The following is a 22,307-nucleotide window of genomic DNA, read 5'->3' on the forward strand; positions in this document are numbered from 1 at the left end:
TTTACAATAATGCCTAATAGTGTATTGTATTACAGTGCTCTGTTTTATCTTTTTTACATTTCTTGATTCATTGTATGTAATGGCAGAGATTAGGGATTAATAAAGTGCAACCATAATAACAATCATATAAACATAAATCTATGCGTTGATTTATATGAAGGCAAGTCCAGATATTGTGGCCAAGGTTTAGCAAATTGTTGTTTTTATTTACATAGCATAGAAAAATGTTTTATAGCAATATATTGTGGGGACATTTTGAGCATATTTGAATATGGGGGGGGGGGGGATGTGTCCCCCCCCCCCCCCCAATATATATTATAATTACGGCCTTGGTTTTACCCATTTATACTGCTGAGTGGCATAGGCGGAGGCATTTCATAAACCTGCCACACTGTTTCAACGACCGTGCCAGGGCGATACAAAAAAACTGTCAACCTCTGGATTGCGTGTCAAAGTGTGCTCACCATTTCATCACGGCAGCATCTGCAGCGTAAAAGCACAGAAAGTGTTCCGTATAAAACCGCGAGAATATGATTTCCTTAGTACTCCGAAATGTTGTTCTTTATTATGTACAAATGTTACACGACAATTCACCGACAGTAACACAACAACGTTACTTAAGATATTTCTATGTACAAACTCGATGTATGCGCTGCATACCAAGGCAGTGAAAGTCAAAACCATATCTTTGGTACAGTGTTATAAACAAGGAGGAATTAAAAGGCCGGCGAAGTAACGGAATGAACGCAATGTTTGTATATTCGCGGCCCAGAACAATAACAAGTGATCACCGTCATTAACCGCGATCCAAACAACGCTGCTCTCCTCGATCTAACGAGATCGTGACTGCCCCAATGGGTCATGTCTAGCGCATTGCCCTACACCTAGCGTGTGTGTACAGCACATGTTTAAGTCGTGCACCATGATCCATTTATAGATACTCTGCTGAATTATTATGACCCTCTTTAATATTGTATATGAAAAAAATATTTTAAGTGCAATTCACATTTTTTTATTGTGAAATTTATTTTAATTTTGTCTCGATTTTTTTCAATGGAAAATGTTTGAATTATTCAAAAGAGGCAATGTTTAATTTGTCTCGACGGGTCTATATTTAACTTCCTGGGTTAAATCAAGGATATGTAATACTCTAATAACTGCCCAGTGTTTGTGTATTGTCAAAGTGATGGCTCCACATATTGAATGAGAGTTAAAATATTTGATTCCAGGGCCTTCTCTTGTGCAATACCAACATTTTGGAATGTCCCCATATCCACGCGATTTAAGACGAAATATACTGCACGAATATCTCTGCCACAATTGTGAATGCTTTGTCTAACTAAGCTCTGGTATGTCTGAGGCTGTACAGGCGGTGTATTTACAATGCGTCTGTGACAGGATTTTTGGCACCGTTTTATTTTATTTCTATCTTAAGCACTATTATTGTCACTGTTTGCAGCAAGTTCTGGCACGAGTTTTGTTGTTGTTGTTGTGCTCTTGTTCTTGTTAGTTTTCATAATCACAGCCCTGCAATGATGTCCTGTAACTGCCTCCATTGCCAGACAGTCTTGGGTTGGAGTCATATTTGTAAAAGAGCTGCTGAGCTCAACGTATCTCACCAGCTGAAATAAAAGGACGACTCTGAGTCTAACAGGTGTATTAACGTCGGTGCGAGACGTCGTGTAAGAAGGAGGCCCTTGAGATAAAATGTTGTTTCCACTGTGATTTCTCCCCGTTATTTTCGTGGGCTATCTATAAATGGATCGCTGCTCATGAAATAGGCGTGTAACGGACATGCCGATTGGTGAACATCAAATTCTCAGGGACACGGTGCATGCACGTCGGACGCGTGTAATCGTCGACGGTGTTTGATTCCTTCTATCGTAGCAGGGTTCACGTGACTCCACCAGTCACGTTAATGAAATCTCGTGGTGTTTCAATGGTTGTCGAAATTATAACAGCTCACTAAACAACATGGCGGGAGGGGGGTGGAGGATTGTTACACCCCTGATATTATGTACGATTAAAAAAACTGCCGTTCTGCACCGTATTCAGTACAGAACAGGTCGGGGTGGTGCATCTGCTGCGTCTTTGAGCTGCATATCGATTTCCATGCTTGAAAAAACTGCGGAAATCAAGGTTGCAGGCGGGTTTTTTTTCGTAATTGTTCTCCGTTAGATGGAGCTGCGATTTGTTTTTGGAATCTCACAGTGCGGCCCAAGCTAAACCCTGCTGCAAGGGCAAAATGGTCCATTTCCCTTTTCCATCTGGGACACTCCAGCGTGGTGACAGTAGAACTTCTCACGGCTCGACTCGGGCGCTTTCCAATGGACTAATTTGAGGCTCAACGACCGATACAATTATCTGCAGCGTTACGGTCACTTTGAAGTAAAAGTTGCTTTGAAAATGAGTACCAAAAACACGAACGAAGCGTCGTTCGTCGGTATTTTTAACGTATAAAGAGTCGCCGGACGGGTCCAACGATGCGGCAATGCACTGCAGAGTTTCACCCTGTTAGACGGAGGTTCACATGTCATTGAAAAGTTCAAAGTTTCTGAGACGACGTAGTCGGTAGGGTTAATAAACATTCATAACCAACAGGAGGACAAGAAAAAGTGCCATAATACAGCGACAGGGGAAAGCATGCGTCCATTTTTTTTTAAATGTCACTTATCACCTTCCAGTAAACCAAAAACACCTTTCTATAAAATGTATCATCATCATGCTGCTTCAGCTTAACAAGTTTAAGAACGTTCACCTTGTGAAAATGTGTATTTTTTTTTATCAAACATAAAACTAAACAACACTTCCACAAGAAATCACAGCTGTCACCGTCACAACCCCTTCATTGTGACCAATCATAAGCGCCAATTTAGTCACGTGTGCCCTTGGATCCAATCAGCAATTATCCTGGTGTTATCTGGTAGACAAGATAGCGCTGTATCAGTATTGTTCTTATAATTAAAATCAAATCCAGCCATTATTTGATGCATGAAAACGCCATATTGTCTTTTGTTAATCAAGTTTCTACTGTAGGCAATACGCTGTTAAATTGAATCCGACTGACATTTAGTGAACAAGAAATGCAGTTCGCCTCGAAGCAAAATGATCATCTTCATGAGTGTTGCACGAATACTGTAACGATGCATTCTACTTTCTACTGACGAAAATGTTAAGAAAATATAAACTTCATATAAGCCATTATGTCGTGTTTATAATGATAATAAACATTTTACATTGTAAAAAAAAACAGATGTTGGGTTATCGTAGTCAACGTTTACATTGTCCATTGATTGTCATACTTCTTTTGTACAGGTTTTATACGCCAATGTGTACGTAGGCCGGCGTTTGCGCAACAGTCTGTTGTAGCAGCCCCCAATCCAGTCTCGTGGTGCTCACGCAATAAGGGTCCAATAACAAACGTCCTCTCACAGTCCTCGCATTTCAATGCTATAGAAGACTCGAGTGGCCCAGCAGTGGCCTGAAGGTCTGATCTTTGATTTGTAACGAGTGCTGCGCGAGCATCGTTTGCGAGCTGTACACGGTCGGCGGTGCTTTCTGCACGACGAATTTGTCCTCTTCCATGTAAGGCCGGAACCCTTCTGCTGCCGTGCCTGCCGCTCCAGGCACCATGTTCCCACCTGCGCCGTGGTGGTTGTACTTGACGGCGTCGTAGTTCGGGTCGCTCACGTGCTGTTTCGACTTGTGCTTTCTGTAGCACACGAGGGCTATGAGCACGACAAGCAGCAGCACTAAGCTGGACACCACTGACGCGAGCAGGACAGACATGTGCTGGTTTTCCAAGGAGTGCGAGTGCTGGGTCAGGTTCTGTGTCTGGACAGTCGGGTGGGTCTGTGTCTGCGCACACCTCTGCGCCGTTTGCTCCTTGGAGCCGCTCCTGCCCATGGGCCGGAGGCACAGCATGTACGTGGAGTTTGGACGCAGGCCACGCAGCGTGTAAATGTAGTAATTGGGTGGCAGGTTGAGGGTGGTAGGACGATGGTCGGTGCTGGAGATTTCATAGAAGGTCAGCTGGAATCCCCGCAGGTCGGGGTCTTGCATTTGCACGTCTTTGAGCTGGATATCGACTGCTGTGCTGAAGACGGCGGAAATCAAGTTGAATTCTGAAGGCTTCTTTTCAGAATTGTTCTCCGTGGATGGGGCTGCAATTTCTTTTGGGATCTCGCAGTGGCGTCCAAGCCAAGCCCTGCTGCAAAGGCAAAATGGTCCGTTTCCCTTTTCCATCTTGCACACTCCACCATGGTGACAGTGGAAGTTCTCACAGGTCGACTCGGGCGCTTTGGAAGGGCGAGGATCTTCAACACTAATTTGAGGCTCAAGGTCCGATAAAAGTACGTGCTCAGGCGGGGTGGTGGTGAGAAGAGGTGGTGGATGAGTAGGCTGTGAGGTTGTCGTTGTCGCAGAGGTGGTGCTGGTGGTGGTGCTGGTGGTGGTGGTTGCGGTGGTTGTCGTGGTGGTGCTAGCGGTGGTTGTAGAAGCTGTGGACGTCGTGGTGACTACGGTGGTCTTGGGGCAGCCCAGGTCTCCATACTGCACGCTGTCCAGCTGCTTACCGGCGTTCGTCGGCGGGAAGTGGCATCTCGTCTCCTTCAAGTTGAAAAAGGCTACGTTGGTGCTTCTCAGCCAGTGAACCAGCCAGTTCATCTGACAGTTGCAGTGGAATGGGTTTCCGGCTGCAAAGACCTCCTTGAGCACGGGAAAGAGCTGGAAGAATCGCTGTGGAAAGAAATGCACTCCGCAGTAGCTGACGTCCAAAACCTGGAGGCGGAGGAATGGCTTGAAGTCTTCCCTCACCACCGGAGACAGTTCAAAATTCTTCGAAATATTCAGCTGATTGAGGCTGGACATCCTTTGGAGGACAGATGGTACCGACGTCAGCTGGTTGTCGGACAGATCCAAATCCCGCATGTTGCTCACGTTGTCAAAAACGTCGTCTCGCAGTTCAGCGAGCGCCACTCCCGACAGGCTGAGGATTTCCACATTCACCGACTTGAACGTGTGGGGTTCCAGCCTCGCCAGAGGGTTCCTGCTCAGCTCCAGAAGTAGCAGATTCGGCGCCCGTATTGGGTAAAATGTCTTCAGGAGATTACCCTGCAGCTTTATTTCAAGCAAATTCTCCAAAGAGTCAAAGCAGCCCGGCTGCAAGTTTGAGATTTTGTTGTTCTGCAGATACAACCTCTCCAGGGTGGCAAGCCCTCGGAACGTCTCGTTGGTGACGCTGGCGATGAGATTCCCCGACAGGTCGATATTTTTCAAATCCCTCAGAGGATGGAAGAGGGCCAGCGGCATGACTTTGATCTGGTTGTACGAGAGGTCTAGCGTGCGCAGGTGGGGGAGTCCAGCGAAGGACGAGTCGGCGAGTTGGGAAATTTTGTTCTCGAACAGGTAGAGGTGGAGAGTGGCCATGGGAATGTTGGACGGGAGCTTAGACAATTCCTTAGTGACGCAGAAGATCATGTTCGTTTGAAGGTTGCAACTGCAATTGTTAGGACATGCCTCCTGCGCTGGGATTGCGGTCGTCAGCGTTATCAGCAGCAGCAGCAGAAGCCCGAAAAGCGTGGAGAGAGACATCTCAGCCATGGGACTGCTCGGCATTCTGTCAATGAGAGAACCAGGGAGAAAAGAAAGCCAGTGTTAGAGTATTTGAATGATTGTAAATAAATAATAATAATAATCATACACGCGGTTCATAGTTGGGGAAGTTCTCCTAGCAAATGGTTCCTGGGGGCTGTTGGTTAGATTACAGATATGATCCATGAAGGTCGTCCCTTCAACACGTATAAAAGCAGTTCGACTGCACTATAGTTATATTACATCTATGCAACTACTGGTTACTGACTCAGTGCTGAGCCGACCATCCACGCACCACTGTGAATTTCAGGGTTTTGTCCTCAGTACAATGAGCATTAGTGTCACCTTGCTGGAGGGAGAAAAAAAATTGTGGACTCAGAAATCCAAACACTTTTGTCCCAAAGTCCGTGCGTGCCTCTTGGCCACACACAAATATGTTGGGAGTGTCCGAACACCCACACGACACCCAAAGTGGCTGCGCCCTTGGTTCATAAACAAATGCATTGCACGCCGAGGCACTCCCAATAGTTCACCATCCATCAGGCCCCGTAAGTTGGTCTCGTCAGCCTCGTCTCGTGCAAATAGCCGAGGAATGGTCCTGAGTCACGCACCACTGGAGGCCAATGTCGCGTCAGCGACTGCTCACGGAACCAAAAATGCACCGTGAACTGCTGTTTTTGTGTCCACAGCGCACACTGTTTGACCACACGACAAGATGACTCATGTTTGGTCTCTCATTGACGTTTATTTGGTCACGACTGGTATGGACTTCATTTGAAGGTGGCCGGGACGACGTGTTTTAAAGACGCGTGTTATTTGTATTCGATTAGCCACGCACAAGAGGCATTTGCACACCTCGGAGTGCTACCGAATTCTGTTCTGGCGCATGGACCTACCATGGCAAGGCCGCGATCGTCGGCAATATAGACAGAGACGAAGACTAAAGAACTGAACCACGAGGCGACCAAATCCGCCCGAGAACAACACGTTACAGATTGACTTGTGACAGCAGTAAATCACTTTTAATTACGGCCTACAGCGACTGCGCTTCATGATGACGATCATGACGACGAAGGCACGAGACGCGCTGAACTACTTATACACGACTGGCTTGAGATTTACGACCAGGGATTTTTGTAAAATAGTATTTTATTATTATATTTAAATAATAATAATAGCATGGTCTGTTTGAGCGTGGCAAAAATCACCGTATCGGAATGAGGGCTGAGATTAGAGCTGGCACATAGGATGCATTCCTGCTGGGATGCATCGGCTTGCTGTGCCCCCCCCTCCACCAAAAAGAGAGCCTTGAACACAGCCTTTTGTTGCGAAGCCCTTCTTGTGCGGTGGTGGAGCGCCTGGAGTTGCTTTTGTGTGCCTCTCTTTTGTACACCGCTGCATTTATTGACACTAAGTGTCCACAATTGAGTGCATTGTTTGACGAGTGACTTTCAGGCTGAGTTTAAGCCCCCCCCCCCCATTTGCGCACCAGCACAGATGGGATGGTTTGAATATGCAGGTCATACCCACGACTTGATTATTATATACTGTATATGTATAGTTGGTGTATGTAAACTAAATTGCCGTTTGTGCTGTGATGTGTTTTCCGTTTGTACCACGTGATGTTCAGTTCCTAAATAATCTCCCAGCACGTGGAGTGAAACATCGGACAAGGTGCCGTACAACACACGGTACAAAATCGGTTTGTTTTGGGTGAGGTCATCGTTTCAAACATGTGTGTGCCGTAAACCCCTCCTCCAACTGCCGCAGACGAGTGTCACGTGTATGACTGCTTAAAAGTTCGCACTACCGGTCTTGTTGTGCTCGTCGTAGGGAGAGGAATGCCCACGAACATTTCAATGGGTACGGACGTTTCGCTGGAGATTACATCCAGCATCATCAGCTATTTTTGAACAGGAGCTCAGACCTCCAGCTAACCCATAACAAACCAATTAAAAAAAAAATCTGAATTGTATTCGTCGTGAAAGCCCACGTGTACAATGAAACACGTGGTACAACCCGAAAACACATCGGAGAGCTCGATGTTAAACATGGTAATTGTGTTCTAGATTCTGTAACAATTTGCTCGAAATAATTACTCCCCTCGAAAAAATTTTTGTTTGATTTTGACAACACACCTGGAGAAGTTGTAATCTCTAATTGTGGTTTATGTTATTGCCGCTGCAAGCACACTGGCGAAGCCAATTTTTTTCTTTCAAAAGGTATCAAACTTTATTTTCAGTAATATATTATCCTTTAGGGAGGTCTGGACCGCCCGACTCAGCATGCTGCCGCTGCGAACCTCACCAGGACCAGCGGATTGAGAAACTAACGATATGATCCTTTATTCCAAATATTCTTCAATTCGTGCTATCAGTGTCATATCATAAGACCAAAGTGTCCATTTCAATCTCTCGCAACAAGCAGTGTTCTCAACGCGTGCGTAGACCACAGCTCACGAAGAAACTCATCACAGAATTACTGAGATCCATATAAGCGATCACTTATCCACACTAATACGAGTGGTATTTACTTTTCCCCTTGGAATAATAAAAACAGAAATAAAGTATATTTGGCATATACGCTGGCGAGATGTTAACTCCCTCGCCTGGTATACAGGAGGCCGTAGGTTCGATCCCGACCCTGACGCCTGCTGTGTATATATGTGGTCAAAATAATGAAACTGCGGTATTCTCAATATTCCTTCTTTGCGAGTTTTACAGGGATTATCCTCCTGCCGTGAGATCCCCGTCAAGGTTGTGCCTTGCAACCTTTGCTCGTGCCCCGAACCCATCTCCTCGAAAAAGGCCACAGCCAGGGATTCGTTCGTACAACACCCTCGAGATTCGTAAGCCCATGTCCCCCCCCCCCCCCCGCTGTCACTTTATAATGCGCTACCCTGGCAACGCCCACGACTGCACATCTTCAACACTGACAGGGGCGGCTTTTCGGGTGACAGCAACCGGCTGAGAGAGAGAGAGAAACGTACTGGCAACGTTTACTCTACTACGCGTTGTTATCTTTTCACTCAGAAAGTGCACACGATCATTTTTGCAGAGTTTCTCAGCGCACAAACAAATCGTTCTGCGGGTGGACAACAAAATAAACAAAGTATGGTTCGTGGGTTGTTTTTTAAACACAGAAAGGCAGACATACTTCCAAATGGTTACGCTCTCGACTTTGTCGGAGCAGTAAAACATTGCAAGTGGGAAAACAAAAGCGGTTAAATCGAAAAGATACGAGGAGCAAGTGAGCTGGGCAGACGGGCGATGCAAGTGCAATGCGGGACATGTTGTGGCGAACAGGATTCGGCCAGACATGCCAACTGGAAGCGTCATATTAGGACAGAGAGCTCCTGTGTGAGTTCCATGTTGTGGCACGCCACCGCAGCAGCAAGTAGCAGCAGCAGCAACAGTGCCGCAAGTGATGGGGCGGGGTGTTTTGTGTGTGTGTGTGGCACCGTGTTTACAGTTTCATGAATGAAGTCATCTCCGCGGACACGTGTCGCTCGCTCACCATCACCACTCTCGCTGGCGACATGTTAACTCCCTCGCCGGGTCTACAGGAGGTCGTGGGTTCGATCCCGACGCTGACGCCTGTTGCATATTTGTAGTTTGTGGTGTCTCTCTCTCAGCATTATCATCACGGTGGCTAGGAGATATTATCTCCCTCGCCTGGTATACAGGAGGTCGTGGGTTCGATCCCGACGCTGACGCCTGCTCTACATGTGTAGTTTGTGGTGTCTCTCTCTCAGCATTATCATCACGGTGGCTAGGAGATGTTAACTCCCTAACCTGGTATACAGGAGGTCGTGGGTTCGATCCCGACGCTGACGCCTGCCGTATATTTGGAGTTTGCGGTGTCTCTCTCTCTCTCAGCATTATCATCACGGTGGCTAGGAGATGTTAACTCCCTCGCCGGGTATACAGGAGGTCCGTGGGTTCGATCCCGACGCTGACGCCTGCTGTATATTTGGAGTTTGCGGTGTCTCTCTCTCTCTCCCCGTGGTCGCGTGGATTTTTTTTCACCCGGGCCCTCCGGGTTTCCCCTCCACATTTAGAGACGTGCGTTTACAGTGTTTGGCTGCTGTGAATTTCCACGCGATGAGCCACTTCGTCGAGGCTATCATTTGTGGCCAGTTCGCATTTTAAGAAGCGCCACTTATCTCAGTGGGCCTTACCTGGTAATATAAAAAAATATATGGTTTAAAAAAGTTTAACTTAGTCGCGCGCGATGCTGTAGGTGATTTCAGACTCGTAACGGCCAACCGGACGGCCGAGTTTAGCGGCTCGTGCGTTTTGCCACCCGGGCAGGTTTTGCACGTGCCTACGAATATTTGTACCCCAAACAACACACGTACACACACATATATTTCTTTTTTGTTAGCTGAGTTCAACATCAGCTGAGCCACGAAAAGAAATGTAAACTCGCCGCGTTTTCACTCGTTAATGTGGGCTCGCTACAAGTGGCCTCAGGCACACCAGGCCACGTTGAGGAGTGTTTAAGATTGAGATGTAAAATGCCAAAAGGCTCCAATAGCCAAAGTAAAGAGACTTAAGGAAGATCCTTGGAGTCGTGGGTGGGGGGGGGCTGGGTGGGGAGCAACATCCCTAGCTGTTTCGATTTAATGCTTTCGTGACTGCTGGGATTCATCAGTCACGTAGAAGGGAAATAATAAAATAATAAAAATAAAATTATAATTCTCACGACGTTTCGGCCACAACGCAAGCAGCCGTCCTCAGGTGAAGAACAGGTCTGTCAGAAAGACAGCGTCTGAATGAGACGCTGTCTTTCTGACATTCAGACGCTGTCTTTCTGACAGACCTGTTCTTCGCCTGATGACGACTGCTTGCGTTGTGGCCGAAACGTCGTGAGAATTATTTTATTATGTTTTATTTTGATTATTTTATTATTTCCATTCTACGTGACTTTACCGAAAGAACCAAGAAGATGAATCCCTAGCTGTATTCCATGGCGTCCTTGTTATATTTTTTAGTGCTTTGGAGCCCCCTCACTTCTGACCGTTAACAAGGGAGTCTCTCCGTACGCACGGCTTAACCCACTCGTCCACGTCTCTCCAGGTGTAGCAGCAGAGACGCCATCATTTGAATTGGTAACGGAGGCAAGAAAGGCTTTTCTCCCCCCCCACCCCCTGTTTCCTGTTCTTGTGGTGAGCTATTAGCTGGAGTTGAACATTTGAATCAATTGTCATTCTGAAAATGCACCGCAGCATTTGCTTACGCACCGTCAGCAAGGCATCGTTTCATCAATGAAAATGGATGCTAAGACTTACGATACGTGTCAAAACAGATCATGCGTGCGTGAGAATCGATCATTTACGACCGATGCAAAAATATATATATATAATCGTGGCATGCTAATGCCTCATTTAGGCTGATGGTGCGAATGAGACTGAAAAACAAACGGGAAAAATGAGACAAGAATTCACGGAATTGCTATGGCGGGTGGGTGGAGGGGTTAGGGGGATAAGCGCATGCCCTGTATTTGCTGTTGTAGCAAGTTAACATCAATTTGTGAAGCATTCCGAAGGTTTTCAAACTTCAGACTAGATGTACGAGCAAAACACCGAATTGGCACGGCCTATTACGTGCCATCAAACTGCGCGGTGGTGTAGGAGATGTCATAGTGCACGGTGGTGATTGCTACGAAGGAGTTTCACTCGAGAGCTCTGCTACCGAACGAACGGGTTGCGGGTAAGAAATGCGAACTGTCACATTTCTTGCAAGGGGGAGGAGGAGTAGGATCACCACGAGGCCTTAGCTATGGATAGAATGCATTTAACCACGCAGCGACAAGAGTGTTCATGCAATGTTGTTGTCTGCCACGAGGTCGTGAGAGCCGGGGTTTTACAAACTCGTCGAATCACAGTCGTGACGTGCGCGGGACCGTATCAAGTGATGGTATCGTGAGCCGCAGATGAACCTCGTGCAAAGAACACGTGAAGTTTGCAGATTTTGGTGGGAATTTTTTTTTAAAGGGCCATGCCACATGAAAGTGGAGTTTGTGGAATTTGCAGCAACAACAAGAGCTGAAAACTTTCCCACAACAAGGAGCGCAAACGTTTACAATCGGCGTGGTGTCGCCTCACAATTGTCCTTTAATCAGGCCCTCAACCGTTCGACAATCTAACAGTAATCCCCAAATGACCCCACGGTTTTACTCAAGAGCATAATCATCACCCTCTATCGCTGAATGGGACATTTGAAGAAAAATCTGATATGTCAATCATGTCAATTGTTTGAAAAGAACACTTTCACCTTCTGAATTTGTACTGTGTGCCTTTTGACTTGAAAAAAAATCCGTATCAATAATCTTTAATTGTTTAGGGTTACATGAAGCACGGACGCTGTTTTATGCAAGTAAAATAAAATATCAAAGAAATGTAAAAAAAATATACTCTTGCGCGGCCTGCTTCTAAAAGCCCAGGGCTTTTTCTGCCAATGACATCATCTCGCCGTAACTGTAAACAAAGACTTTGCCTTAGTAAAGCCAATAACATCATATGCATATGCCTCTTAAACAGATGCATGTGTCTTTAAACAGCCAGTCTATCAAACCCTAAGGGGCTTTTGTTTGTTACCCGCTGGAAGAGCTCAGGCTAGATCTTAATCGTATGATAAAGGAAATAAAAGAAATTTTCAAAGATGCTTAAAGAGTTCAAGAAACCCATAGGAGGAAAAACGGCGTTCTTAGTAAGTCACAACAAGGCTGGAGAGTTGCCACGTGTTCTGTTTTCTTTTCCTTCTCGGGATCGGCTGTCCTCGGAAATCTGTAAATCTTCCTGGGACATTAAAAGTCGAGGCTTTATTCAGCCGACGAGTTTCTACACCACTCCAAGACGATGCATTTGCACGCAGTTCACCGCCTCGACCAGTGTCGTGAGATACCATTCCCTCCTCTGCGTGCCCGCATTTTCTCCAGCCGGAGGTGGCAACCCTCTACACGGCTGTGCGACTTTATAATCAGAACCTTCGAATCGCGTCACCTTCGGTCACGTGCTCGACAGAGTGTCTGGGGCCCTTTAGCACAGCTTCCGAGTTAATTGCGCGCGGAGTGATGGGAGGAGCATTATCCTTGTCACGGCAAAGCAAAGAGGATGGACGCAAGGAGAAGCGCCGCATGCGCTCCCGGGGCACTTTGTGTAAACAGGGCACAGGCGGTGGAGGGAGGAGAAACCCTTCTACGAAAACAAAGTCCGCGACGTGCATTCGTCCCACCCCCCTCCTCTCCCCAAGGCCTGGCTTTCTCTGGGGCGGATTTTCCTCTCCCTCCCAAGGTGTTTTGCTGAATTGCTAAAACGCTCAAACAAGGCAGGACGCGGCTTTACAAGGCAGACGCAAGAATGCTGCCCAGATAACACACAAAGACACACACGCACGCGCACACACGAAGAAAGAGATTGCCCCTTTTGGGGCTGCACAGATTGTTGGGGCAATGGTGGCGCCATACCCTGGCTTGTCATGCAGGAGAAGGTGGTACAGCAAATGTGGGTTTCAAATTGTACCGTCTGTATGGGATAGAGTGTTGCCCCCTCTCACGCGTGGCTTCCTCACACATGAACACTAATTGATTGGCCGATAACACCTCAACATATAGAGGACCGCAGAGCTTGGTAGGGTGGTGGAATTTGTCGCTGGCTCACCCTATTCACAATTGTACATCGTTCTTTGTGCCTCTGAGTCGTTCTCTCTCTCTGGAAATAAATGGTGCTACGTTGGCGAGATGTTAACTACCTCGCCTGGCATGCAGGAGGTCGTGGGTTCGATCCCAACCTTGATGCCTGCTGTGTATTTTGAGTTTGCATGTCTCTCTCCCCGTGCCCTCCACATTTATAATCATGCGTTTCGAGTATTTGGCTGCTAGAAATTTCCACTTGCTAAGCGACTTCGTTGAGCTATCATTTGTGGCCAGATCGCTTCTGAAAATTCGCTATATCGCTCAGTGGGCCTTACCTGGTAAAATAGAAAAAAGTTTCGTCTAGAATGAACGCTATGAGATTATTATATATTTAAATGACGTGATGACAGAGAACACACACTTGCGTTAATCTGCAAAATAAAAAAAATAATGTTTGGCTTCCATCCCTAACCACAGTGGGTTTGACAAATAAGAGACAAGCTCCAGCATGAGGCCGATAACATTTCATCACATTTTCCGTGAGCTCCCCTATTTATAAGCTTAACCCCCACCACCCCCCATTAAAGCAAACATTACTGCGTATGGCTAACAACAACAACAAAAACAAAACCTCTCCAATTATATGTATACTTCTTTTCATAATTCCTGGTCAAATGATAATTGTTGTTATTATATAACCAGTTAAACTTGCCACCAATTTAGGAACATAGTGCATTGGTAATGCAGCAGAGTAACTAAAATCCATTACTCTGGGTTTAAAAGAAATTAATATATAACAGTCGACGTTTTGGGCATTAACCAAAACGGTCAGCATCGAAAAGAGCGACGCTCACCCTGCTCGTTTTAACACCGCCTATGTTAAATGTTCTTTACTCAGGCAAGTCGATTCACCGTTTCCAGGCGGTACACGAAAATCGCTACTTGGGCTGCAACGCCCTAGGTAGGAGATGGCGACGCAGCAGCGGGTTCGGTCCGCGACTATGCATTTGGTCCACTCACTTCACTGAGCCTACGGAATTAATCCATCGATCGGCGTGATGTCCGACCTTTCGCTCCGAAGTGCAGGGATTCATCTTCTTGGTTCTTTCGGTAAAGTCACGTAGAAGGGAAGTAATACAATAATAAAAATGAAACATAATAAAATAATTCTCACGACGTTTAGGCCACGACGCAAGCAGCCGTCCTCAGGTGAAGACCAGGTCTGTCTTCATTCAGACGCTGTCTCCCCGACAGACCTGGTCTTCACCTGAGGACGGCTGCTTGCGTTGTGGCCGAAACGTCGTGAGAATTATTTTATTATGTTTTATTTTTATTATTTTATTACTTCCCATCTACGTGACTTTACCGAAAGAACCAATAAGATGCGGGGATCATCTTCCCGAATCGAAGGCGAAAGGACGATGACCTCGAAGCTTCACATCACGTGGAGGCAAAACTTTGGACATCGTGCCGAACGACGCCCGTGGTGGCGCACACCAGAGAGCCGTTCCGCACAACCGCGAGACACAAAAAAAACCCTCCGCGAGATTCGATGCAGGCTGGCTCAGCGGCGAGTCAGCCGGAGCGCTAAGTCACCCGGCCGCAGTGCTCGATGAAACCTCTTCCCGCGGAGCAAATAACCAAGTCGGGAATGTGCACTTCATTCTCTGCCGAGTATTTTATTCAAGGCCACGTTCGAGCGTCCCCCCCCCCCTTCACGAGTCCTGTGGGGCCAAAAGAGCCGAGGACCAAGATCTCATTTCCGCCAGGACGATACCAGGTGGTCGGTCACACACAGCGGGGAGCCCAGCCGATGCATGTTCTGCTCCGCGCGTTAGGGCTGCCTTGACTCTCTGGGGCGATGACAGCCATTGTTGTGACCTTTCGGATCCAGTTACGGGGCAGAGGCACGGCGGAGTGGTGCGGCTTTTGGGTAAGAGGCGCAACGGGGAACGAGGTGGATGGGTGAGTTTAAGTTGAGGATGGAGAGGGGCGCGCGCGCGCGCATCAGTGGGTGGGGGGTGGACGTTTGGTTATCGCTATCTGCCGCTTGACAGCAGATGTGTTCCAGATGGGTGACTGCTGTGGAACCCCAACTGCGGAGGGAGAAAATTATCTCCTCGGCCTTTTGAGATTTCAGCGCCCCCCCCCCGCACACCTGCCCGCAGGTTTGCTAAAGCTAGCTGGTATGCACGCATGGATTTCGATTAATCGTCGTCGTCAGCATCACGATTTCCATTCGCCTTTAATTTGTGTGTGTTTTTTTTGTACTCCCATGAAATGTGATTCGTAATGAGGGGAGCAAGTGCGCATATACCGCCCCCATCGCTGGGGCATTAGGTTACTTTTTTGAAAAAAAATTGAGAAACATATAATAAGTGACGTATTATGAAGTGGAATGTTGTGCTTTAAAACACGTGGGGCTAGCATACCGTGGAACATAGCTCGCTTCACTTTGGTAGGCATTTTATTTTTTATACAATGCTAAATACCAGACCTCGAATACACTGATACTAATCTTGTTCATAAACTGAAGAAAACGCGTGTTTAGCCCTTTTGTCAATACACTGCCGGACATCTGCTTCCCTCTCCACAAAGTGTTAGTCACGAGAGGAGGGGGGGGAGGTTGTTCGATCATACTTCACCATTGCTGGACAATGCGAGTTGGTGAATGGTTAGCAGCTGTTGCAGCTGGGAATCGAACTCAGGTGGCTGGACTCGATAACCACTTGAATTGCAACCGCCGTGGCTTTACTGCTCTCTCGTGAACTTCGCACGTGGATTCCTCCACGTGTAGAGGACCTCGCTCTCCCAGGCACTGCCTCTTTCGTCTCATCCGCGCTGTGTTCAACCACCATCACCACAGAGCAGATCACAACAACAAAGACAAAGATTCCCCCCCCCCGTATAGCCTTAACAGACCGTCGAGGCAAGTGCCGTTAGCGAGCACCTTTGAAAGCGGGCACGGTACACGAGGGCGGTGAGTGGCAACGCCCGACCGCCTTTGTCTCCCCGGTGGCGATGTCTACACACCGCACCAGGCGCATTCTCATTTGAGGCTGAGTCGACCCAGGGGAGGTCCACGACCGGTTCAGATAATCGTCACCGGTGGTGTGCCCTGAGCGGGAATCGAATTGGGGTCGCCGGGTTCTTAGGGTGGGTGCTAAGCACTGCGCCACCACTCAACCCACTCACCGCACTGCAGGTCCCAACACATCTCTCCGTTTATTCCCCAAGCATTGCCCGACTTTGGAATTCCCTCCATTCGTGTCTCTCTTCCTAAGTCCCTATACAATAACAACTCACGATCCGTACTAAGTCTTATCCGTTGCAACTTTACAGTTCAGTTACAACGTTTCACTGGACGGAGGATGGGTTGGCAGAATGGTTGGCGCAATGTCCTACGAACCCGACTCCCATAGAGTTCGATTCCCGGCCACAGCCAACGTCAGTGGCGAGTGCTCTCTGAACCAGCTCTTGTCCTCCCCCCGCCCCGCCCGCTCCTTCCCATCACAAAGTCGCAGTGACCAGAGTGGTGAAGTATATTCTATCACACCCCCCCCATCCCCCCCCCGCTCATGGCTGCCACAGCCTTCATCCAGCAGTGGATTGGCAAATAAGCTATTTATCCGATGGCATCAATCGCCGTTCTCTCCAGAATATGTCGCCTCCGAAACGTCGTGATTTTTATTTTATTTTACTTTTATTAATTTTAATGTTTTACCTACGTAACTTTACCGAAAAAACCTAAGAATATGAATCCTTGCAGTCACGAAAGCTTCAAATCTAGAAATATGTCGCACTTTTTCCCCTCCACTATTTTACAGCAAACGTTGAGAGTGCGTCTTATATTCCGGTGTGTGCGCGTGTGTCTTAAACTACATATGCATAACTCTATTGCCGCGTCTTACTTTCCGGTGCGTCATGGGGTTGCAATAATTATACACACACACATATATATAGGAAGATGCTCCATAATAAGCCCCAGGATTACGTCTGTGCGAAATTTTCCGTGGCTTTAATCAACCGAAAGCAATCCGCAAGGTACTCACGTGAAGAATTCGCATCGCTTGGCTCCCCCAGTGGTATTCGTGTCATCAAAATATGCGCGACAGAGTTTGTAAACTCTTAAGTCAAAAAAACACACTCCGCTCAGGATTCGCAGCCTACTTTATGTAATCTACAGGTCTCTAGAGCTCCGTGCGTCTCGCTCTGCATGCAGAGACGATCTGGCTGTTAACAGTCAGGCTCGTTGCCGCTGGCTATAGGAGTTGAAGTCGCGGTCGGTGAGTGGATGGGATGAGTGAGTGAGTGGATGTGCAGGTTTTTTGATAAATCCGCCTGGACCGCGTTTGCTGCCGAGTTTTTTTTTCAACTTTTGTTATTGCAGTGGCACAGGGCGTACCATGGCAGGAGCCCAGCCCGCGCGCGCCCCAGTGACGATTTGCAGACGCTGCGCCCTCAGCCTCGACTCGGCACGGCCACAGACGCACGGCCACAGAGGGAGGGGTGGGGGGTGGTGCCGTGAGGCCAGTCTGCTCATGCACGAAACAGCTCCACCCAAATCCACCGCACTGTGTCCCTCCACACACGCACGCGCGCGCGCACGTGTGAGCGTTGGTCTCTGTGTGTGTGTGAGTGACGCACGTGTGGGTGGAAGCGCAGCCCCGCAAGTGTTTCCCCGCGCAACTGCCGACGGAAGATCCTCCCACTAGAGCAGTGGGCTTTTCACCTTGACTGCAACCTTGCACCGCTTTTGTTATCGACCGTTAAAACTGTGTACAATGTTAATACCTGCATAGGGTTTGACGAAACAAAGTAAATTGTGCTTACGTGGCCGTGCTTAATTTTTTTTTGTCGATTATTTACCTTCTATAAAGAATCTGGGCATGTCTCGCACCCCCAGAAAGGGCATTTCGCACCCCTGGTTAAGAACCATTGCACTAGTGGCAGCACAAGAGAGCCCCTGTCGATGGGATGTTTGCTTTTTATTTTGTTCTCCCCCCTCTTCCACCCTGAACATGAATCTTGGACGCGGTGGACACACTCACATTTTAACCCCCACCACACGTGACCGCCCAATCGTCTGACTGTGGCGTTACTCATCAATTCTGCTCGGTGCACAGAGGCGGAGGCATTCGAGAAAGTTGCCCCGTCGCTTCAACTGCCGTTCTCGTGCAGAACGGGACAGCCCCGAAGCCACCTATAAGAATCGGTTCATTTATTGTCGTTGCATGGTGACTACCCATCCGAGGGCTATTATGCAGCATCAATCCTGCTTAGGTGCCTAGATCTGGCGAGATCGGGCGCTTTGCGGGTGATGTGGTTGTCTGCTACGTGCGTTCGTAATACACGCAAACACTTCCAAGCAAGACTCAACACACAAGCAAAACCCAAACCACAAACGCACACAAAGGGCTTGTACGCAGATGACCAGATCATCAGAACAGTACAGATCTTGTGTTGCTGGTCAACATAGCGTCAGTAAGCAAAAAAAGCCACCAATTAATAAGGGCGTCACTGGGCAGGCGTAATGAAGCATAGAGGGTACAGGCATGAGGAGACTTGCCCACTGATGATCATTATGAGGATACGTCTTGCTCCGGTAGAGACCAGTGCACAGAGAAGCCAAACCAAACACTCTAATGCTCCACCCAACTCCTGCCGCCAACAGCAGCAGCAGTTCCAACTCCACCTTAGGGCCGACAAGTACGGACCGGGATGGCTCCTGTCCTCCTGTGGTAGGGATCCGGATTAGGGCCACCACCACCACCACCACAAAAAAAACACAAATCCAAATATTACCCAACCCTGGTTTAGTATTTTTTCAACTTTCTTAATGCCTTTAAATGGTTGCCTTCGCCAGGTGTGACCACAGAATGGGACTTGAGAGGGCAGGCTGTGAATTCACCACATCCACTGAAATTAAATGAATCATTCATGTGTTGTCGCTGGGGTGCTCTTTAATTCGAAAACTCGCAGTGGCGTGCGCGGTGCTGGAAGCGATGACCTCGAAGTTGACCCTTTGCCATGCCCTCGCAATGCCGACGCTATCAGTTGACCGCTCAGTGAGTTTGCCTTACCCATGGATGTTTATAACCAAATGTTGATTTTTTTTTCTTCACAGTTATGTTCAGCATACTGATTTACGCAAAAAAACTTTACGTAAATATTTACTGAATGTCCTACGTAAGGATCGAGAGCAGTGGCGCAGTGTGGTTCGTTCCCTGCAGTGTGTGAATGCAGTGACCTGCGTTCAATTGCTAGCCACAGCGAGCATCAGCGGCAAATTATATTTAAACCAGAGGTCAAACAACCCTCCATGACCGGACACGATGCGACTTCAGGGTGCCTTTATCCAGCAGTGGATTGAGAAAAGGACGGTAAATAATGTTTCCGCATTTAAATTACGACATCACTGAACTCCGGTCATCCTCGCAGCCGCTTTTGCCTGGCCATCAGACAAAGACGGTCACCGCATTGCACGCTTTCAGATCCACTTCCGTGGCCGTCTGGAATGCTCTTCCTTCCGGTATTAGGAAGCCACTGGGAGCTATGCACTATTTAAATCTTGATTTAAAAAACTATTTTTTTTAATAACTGTTTTTTTGTGTTTAGTTTGTTGTCCTTCGCCGCACCTCCGATTCGCACGGTTGGTTACTTACATACATAAACCGGATATTTTCTTCGATGCAGAAACAAGTTCAATTTCTACAAATCACGTGTCTGCCCAGTTCACAAAGACCAATAGAAGGACCCTTTTCCCTCTCCGCTCATGAAGTATGGGGGGGGGGGGGGTAAATATCAGTACAATGTTTCTGAATAAAGCAAAAACCTAAAATAATTATTCACACTAGCTCTGGGGCGTCTAACCTCATAAGCGAATCTGGAAATCAAATTGTAATCCTGAAAGAGCCGCACGAAGTCGCTTGAGAACTTGAGCAGGTCCAGTCATGGGGTACAGAGGAGGGGATGGGGTGCCAGGACATACTGTGGTCAACATGAGAGACCAACCAAAGTCTGCAGGATAACCACCCGCTTTCAAACATGTTATTGCCTATAAACGCTTTGTTTTGGAAGATAGTTGCAGGAAACTAAGGCGTGTCGTGTCAGCCCTACAGGTCATTGTGTTTTATTTGACATCATTTTGAGGTCTGCAAGTTATTCATACTCTTAGTTTTTTCGGTAAAGTCACGTAGGTAAAAAATGAAATTAAAATTAATAAAAATAAGTGAAACAGCAAATCTGGCTGTGACGGTCCCACCTGATGACAGAGACTTGTGTTGCCTCCGAAACGTCGTGATTTTTTATTATTTTATTTTTATTAATTTTAATTTCATTTTTTACCTACGTGACTTTACCGAAAAAACTAAGAGTATGAATCCTTGCAGTCACGAAAGCTTCAAATCTAAAATTAGTCTGCAAGTGACATTGTGAACACGTTGTCGTTGTTGTTGCGACTTACACAACGTTGTCTCTGTCTCCTTGCCTGATGATACGGGTGTTAGTCTCTCGTTTCTGCCTATGCATTTTTTTGGGGGGGGGACAAATCGTCCAGTGATGTCGCGTGCAGCGTGCCCATCAACTAAAGGAACGTACCGATGGAAGGGTCAGCTGCCAATATTCTCCGAGACAATATTTGTCGCCGTCTGGTTACTCGGTCTCTCGACCCAGATTTCGCCAGTCACAAAATGTATACCGTGCAATGAGTGCACCCATTAGACAGAATCAGAATATTTATTTATACTGGAAGAATCCGACGGAGCGAAAAAAGCTCTTTTTCACCGATGCCCAGTCGGGACATGTCAGACAACGGTTATTGGGGCCCAAAAGCAAAAACTGCTCAATTCTGAACCCTATCGTGGGATTCGTGCCCCAGACGTTTCCATCAGCAGGCGCATAAACAGCGGAACGTTAAATACATTGCGCTCGTTAAATGAGCACGCAAGGCCATGTTTTTCCCAATCTGAATGCTGGCCGATTGCTATCAGATAATTTGTTACAAAGGCGTCCACTTTTAACTGCTGCATACCACAGCGAAGGAACCGCCAGGTAAACGAACGAACTCACCCTCACGGCTAGGCTCTTCTAAACTATTTGTCCGTAAAAAAAAAGTAACGCGAGCAAGCTACGAGGCAGACTTTTGCATAATTATCTCGAGCCTATCTTGGCCTGTGATCTAAGCGAAGTCGAGGGTAAAGTGTGCCCAACGGTGCATTTTTCCTGTTGTTTTAACAACGCCGTGTTAATATTCTCGGTTCCAGAGAAATGGTTGGCTAAGGCCATATAATCCTGCCTTTGGGCTCGGTGCCAGGCTGGACTGAAAATTGGATCATTCCAAGACTCTTTTTGCAAACTGGGCCCCGGAGAGAATTGGACAGACGGGGCAGGCTATGCGTTTCACTCGATCGGTTTATTCGTCGTGGGTATTTGTGCTCGAATGCCACAATAACGGCGTGTATGCGTGACAATAAGACACGCGCGCACACACACACACATCACGCAAAGCAGCATGCTAAAGTCTGCCGCATATTATGGTGCCTCCAAACCAAATGATTAACGATTGCATCTGATCTTCTCAGGTCGAAGAAGCGAAGTAGTGTTGAGCCTGGGACTTGTGAGCAGTTAGATAAGGTGACGGCCTGAGAATGCCGGGTTTTGCTTTCGTAGGTAAGGCTTGGGCAGTAAGATGGCCAGGAAATGGTAGTACAGCGATGGATGCTTAAACCTATCTGTGCGGTGCTTTGAGATTACCTCCTCGTGTACGTGGTAGGTTATCTTCAGACACTCCGATTTCCTAACCATCTCCCAAACATTCGTTTTAGATGCTTTGCAGGACCGTCCTAAGCACCAACATTTGTTTTAAAATACGGGGGGAGTGTGGGGGGGGGCTCTTATAATCCAGAGAATACGGTAATATCCAACAGCATGCATGGTCGATATGTAGTAGTGTGGGACAGCTCACTATCTAGTCACTGACTTCTGAAAAAACATTGGAGCAGACTAAAGCTATGCCAAATCAATAGGTAAATACATACAACTCAGTGTTTATCAGCTTGGGCCAGGGGGTAAATATT

At 47.4% G+C, this 22,307-nt stretch overlaps 1 protein-coding gene across 2 annotated transcripts in view; it reads right to left on the reverse strand.

The window, feature by feature from the left end:
• Window positions 1–543: 543 nt before the first annotated feature.
• The window catches only part of VASN (vasorin), a 37,893-nt gene continuing 16,129 nt past the window's right edge, over window positions 544–22,307 (reverse strand). The window contains exons 1-2 of one of the 2 annotated variants that reach the window (XM_078604984.1): window positions 17,283–17,659; window positions 544–5,617 (exon numbers count right to left, since the gene is read on the reverse strand). In XM_078604984.1, the coding sequence (XP_078461110.1) occupies window positions 3,451–5,616 (2,166 nt within the window). In that variant the 5' untranslated portion in view covers window position 5,617; window positions 17,283–17,659 and the 3' untranslated portion in view covers window positions 544–3,450. Of the gene's footprint in view, window positions 5,618–17,282; window positions 17,660–22,307 lie in introns of those variants that run through there. The other variant, XM_078604983.1, reaches the window with a different exon arrangement.

Source organism: Lampetra planeri, chromosome 23 (genome assembly GCF_965212315.1).
Source record: "Lampetra planeri chromosome 23, kcLamPlan1.2.h2, whole genome shotgun sequence".
Taxonomy (NCBI): domain Eukaryota; kingdom Metazoa; phylum Chordata; class Hyperoartia; order Petromyzontiformes; family Petromyzontidae; genus Lampetra; species Lampetra planeri.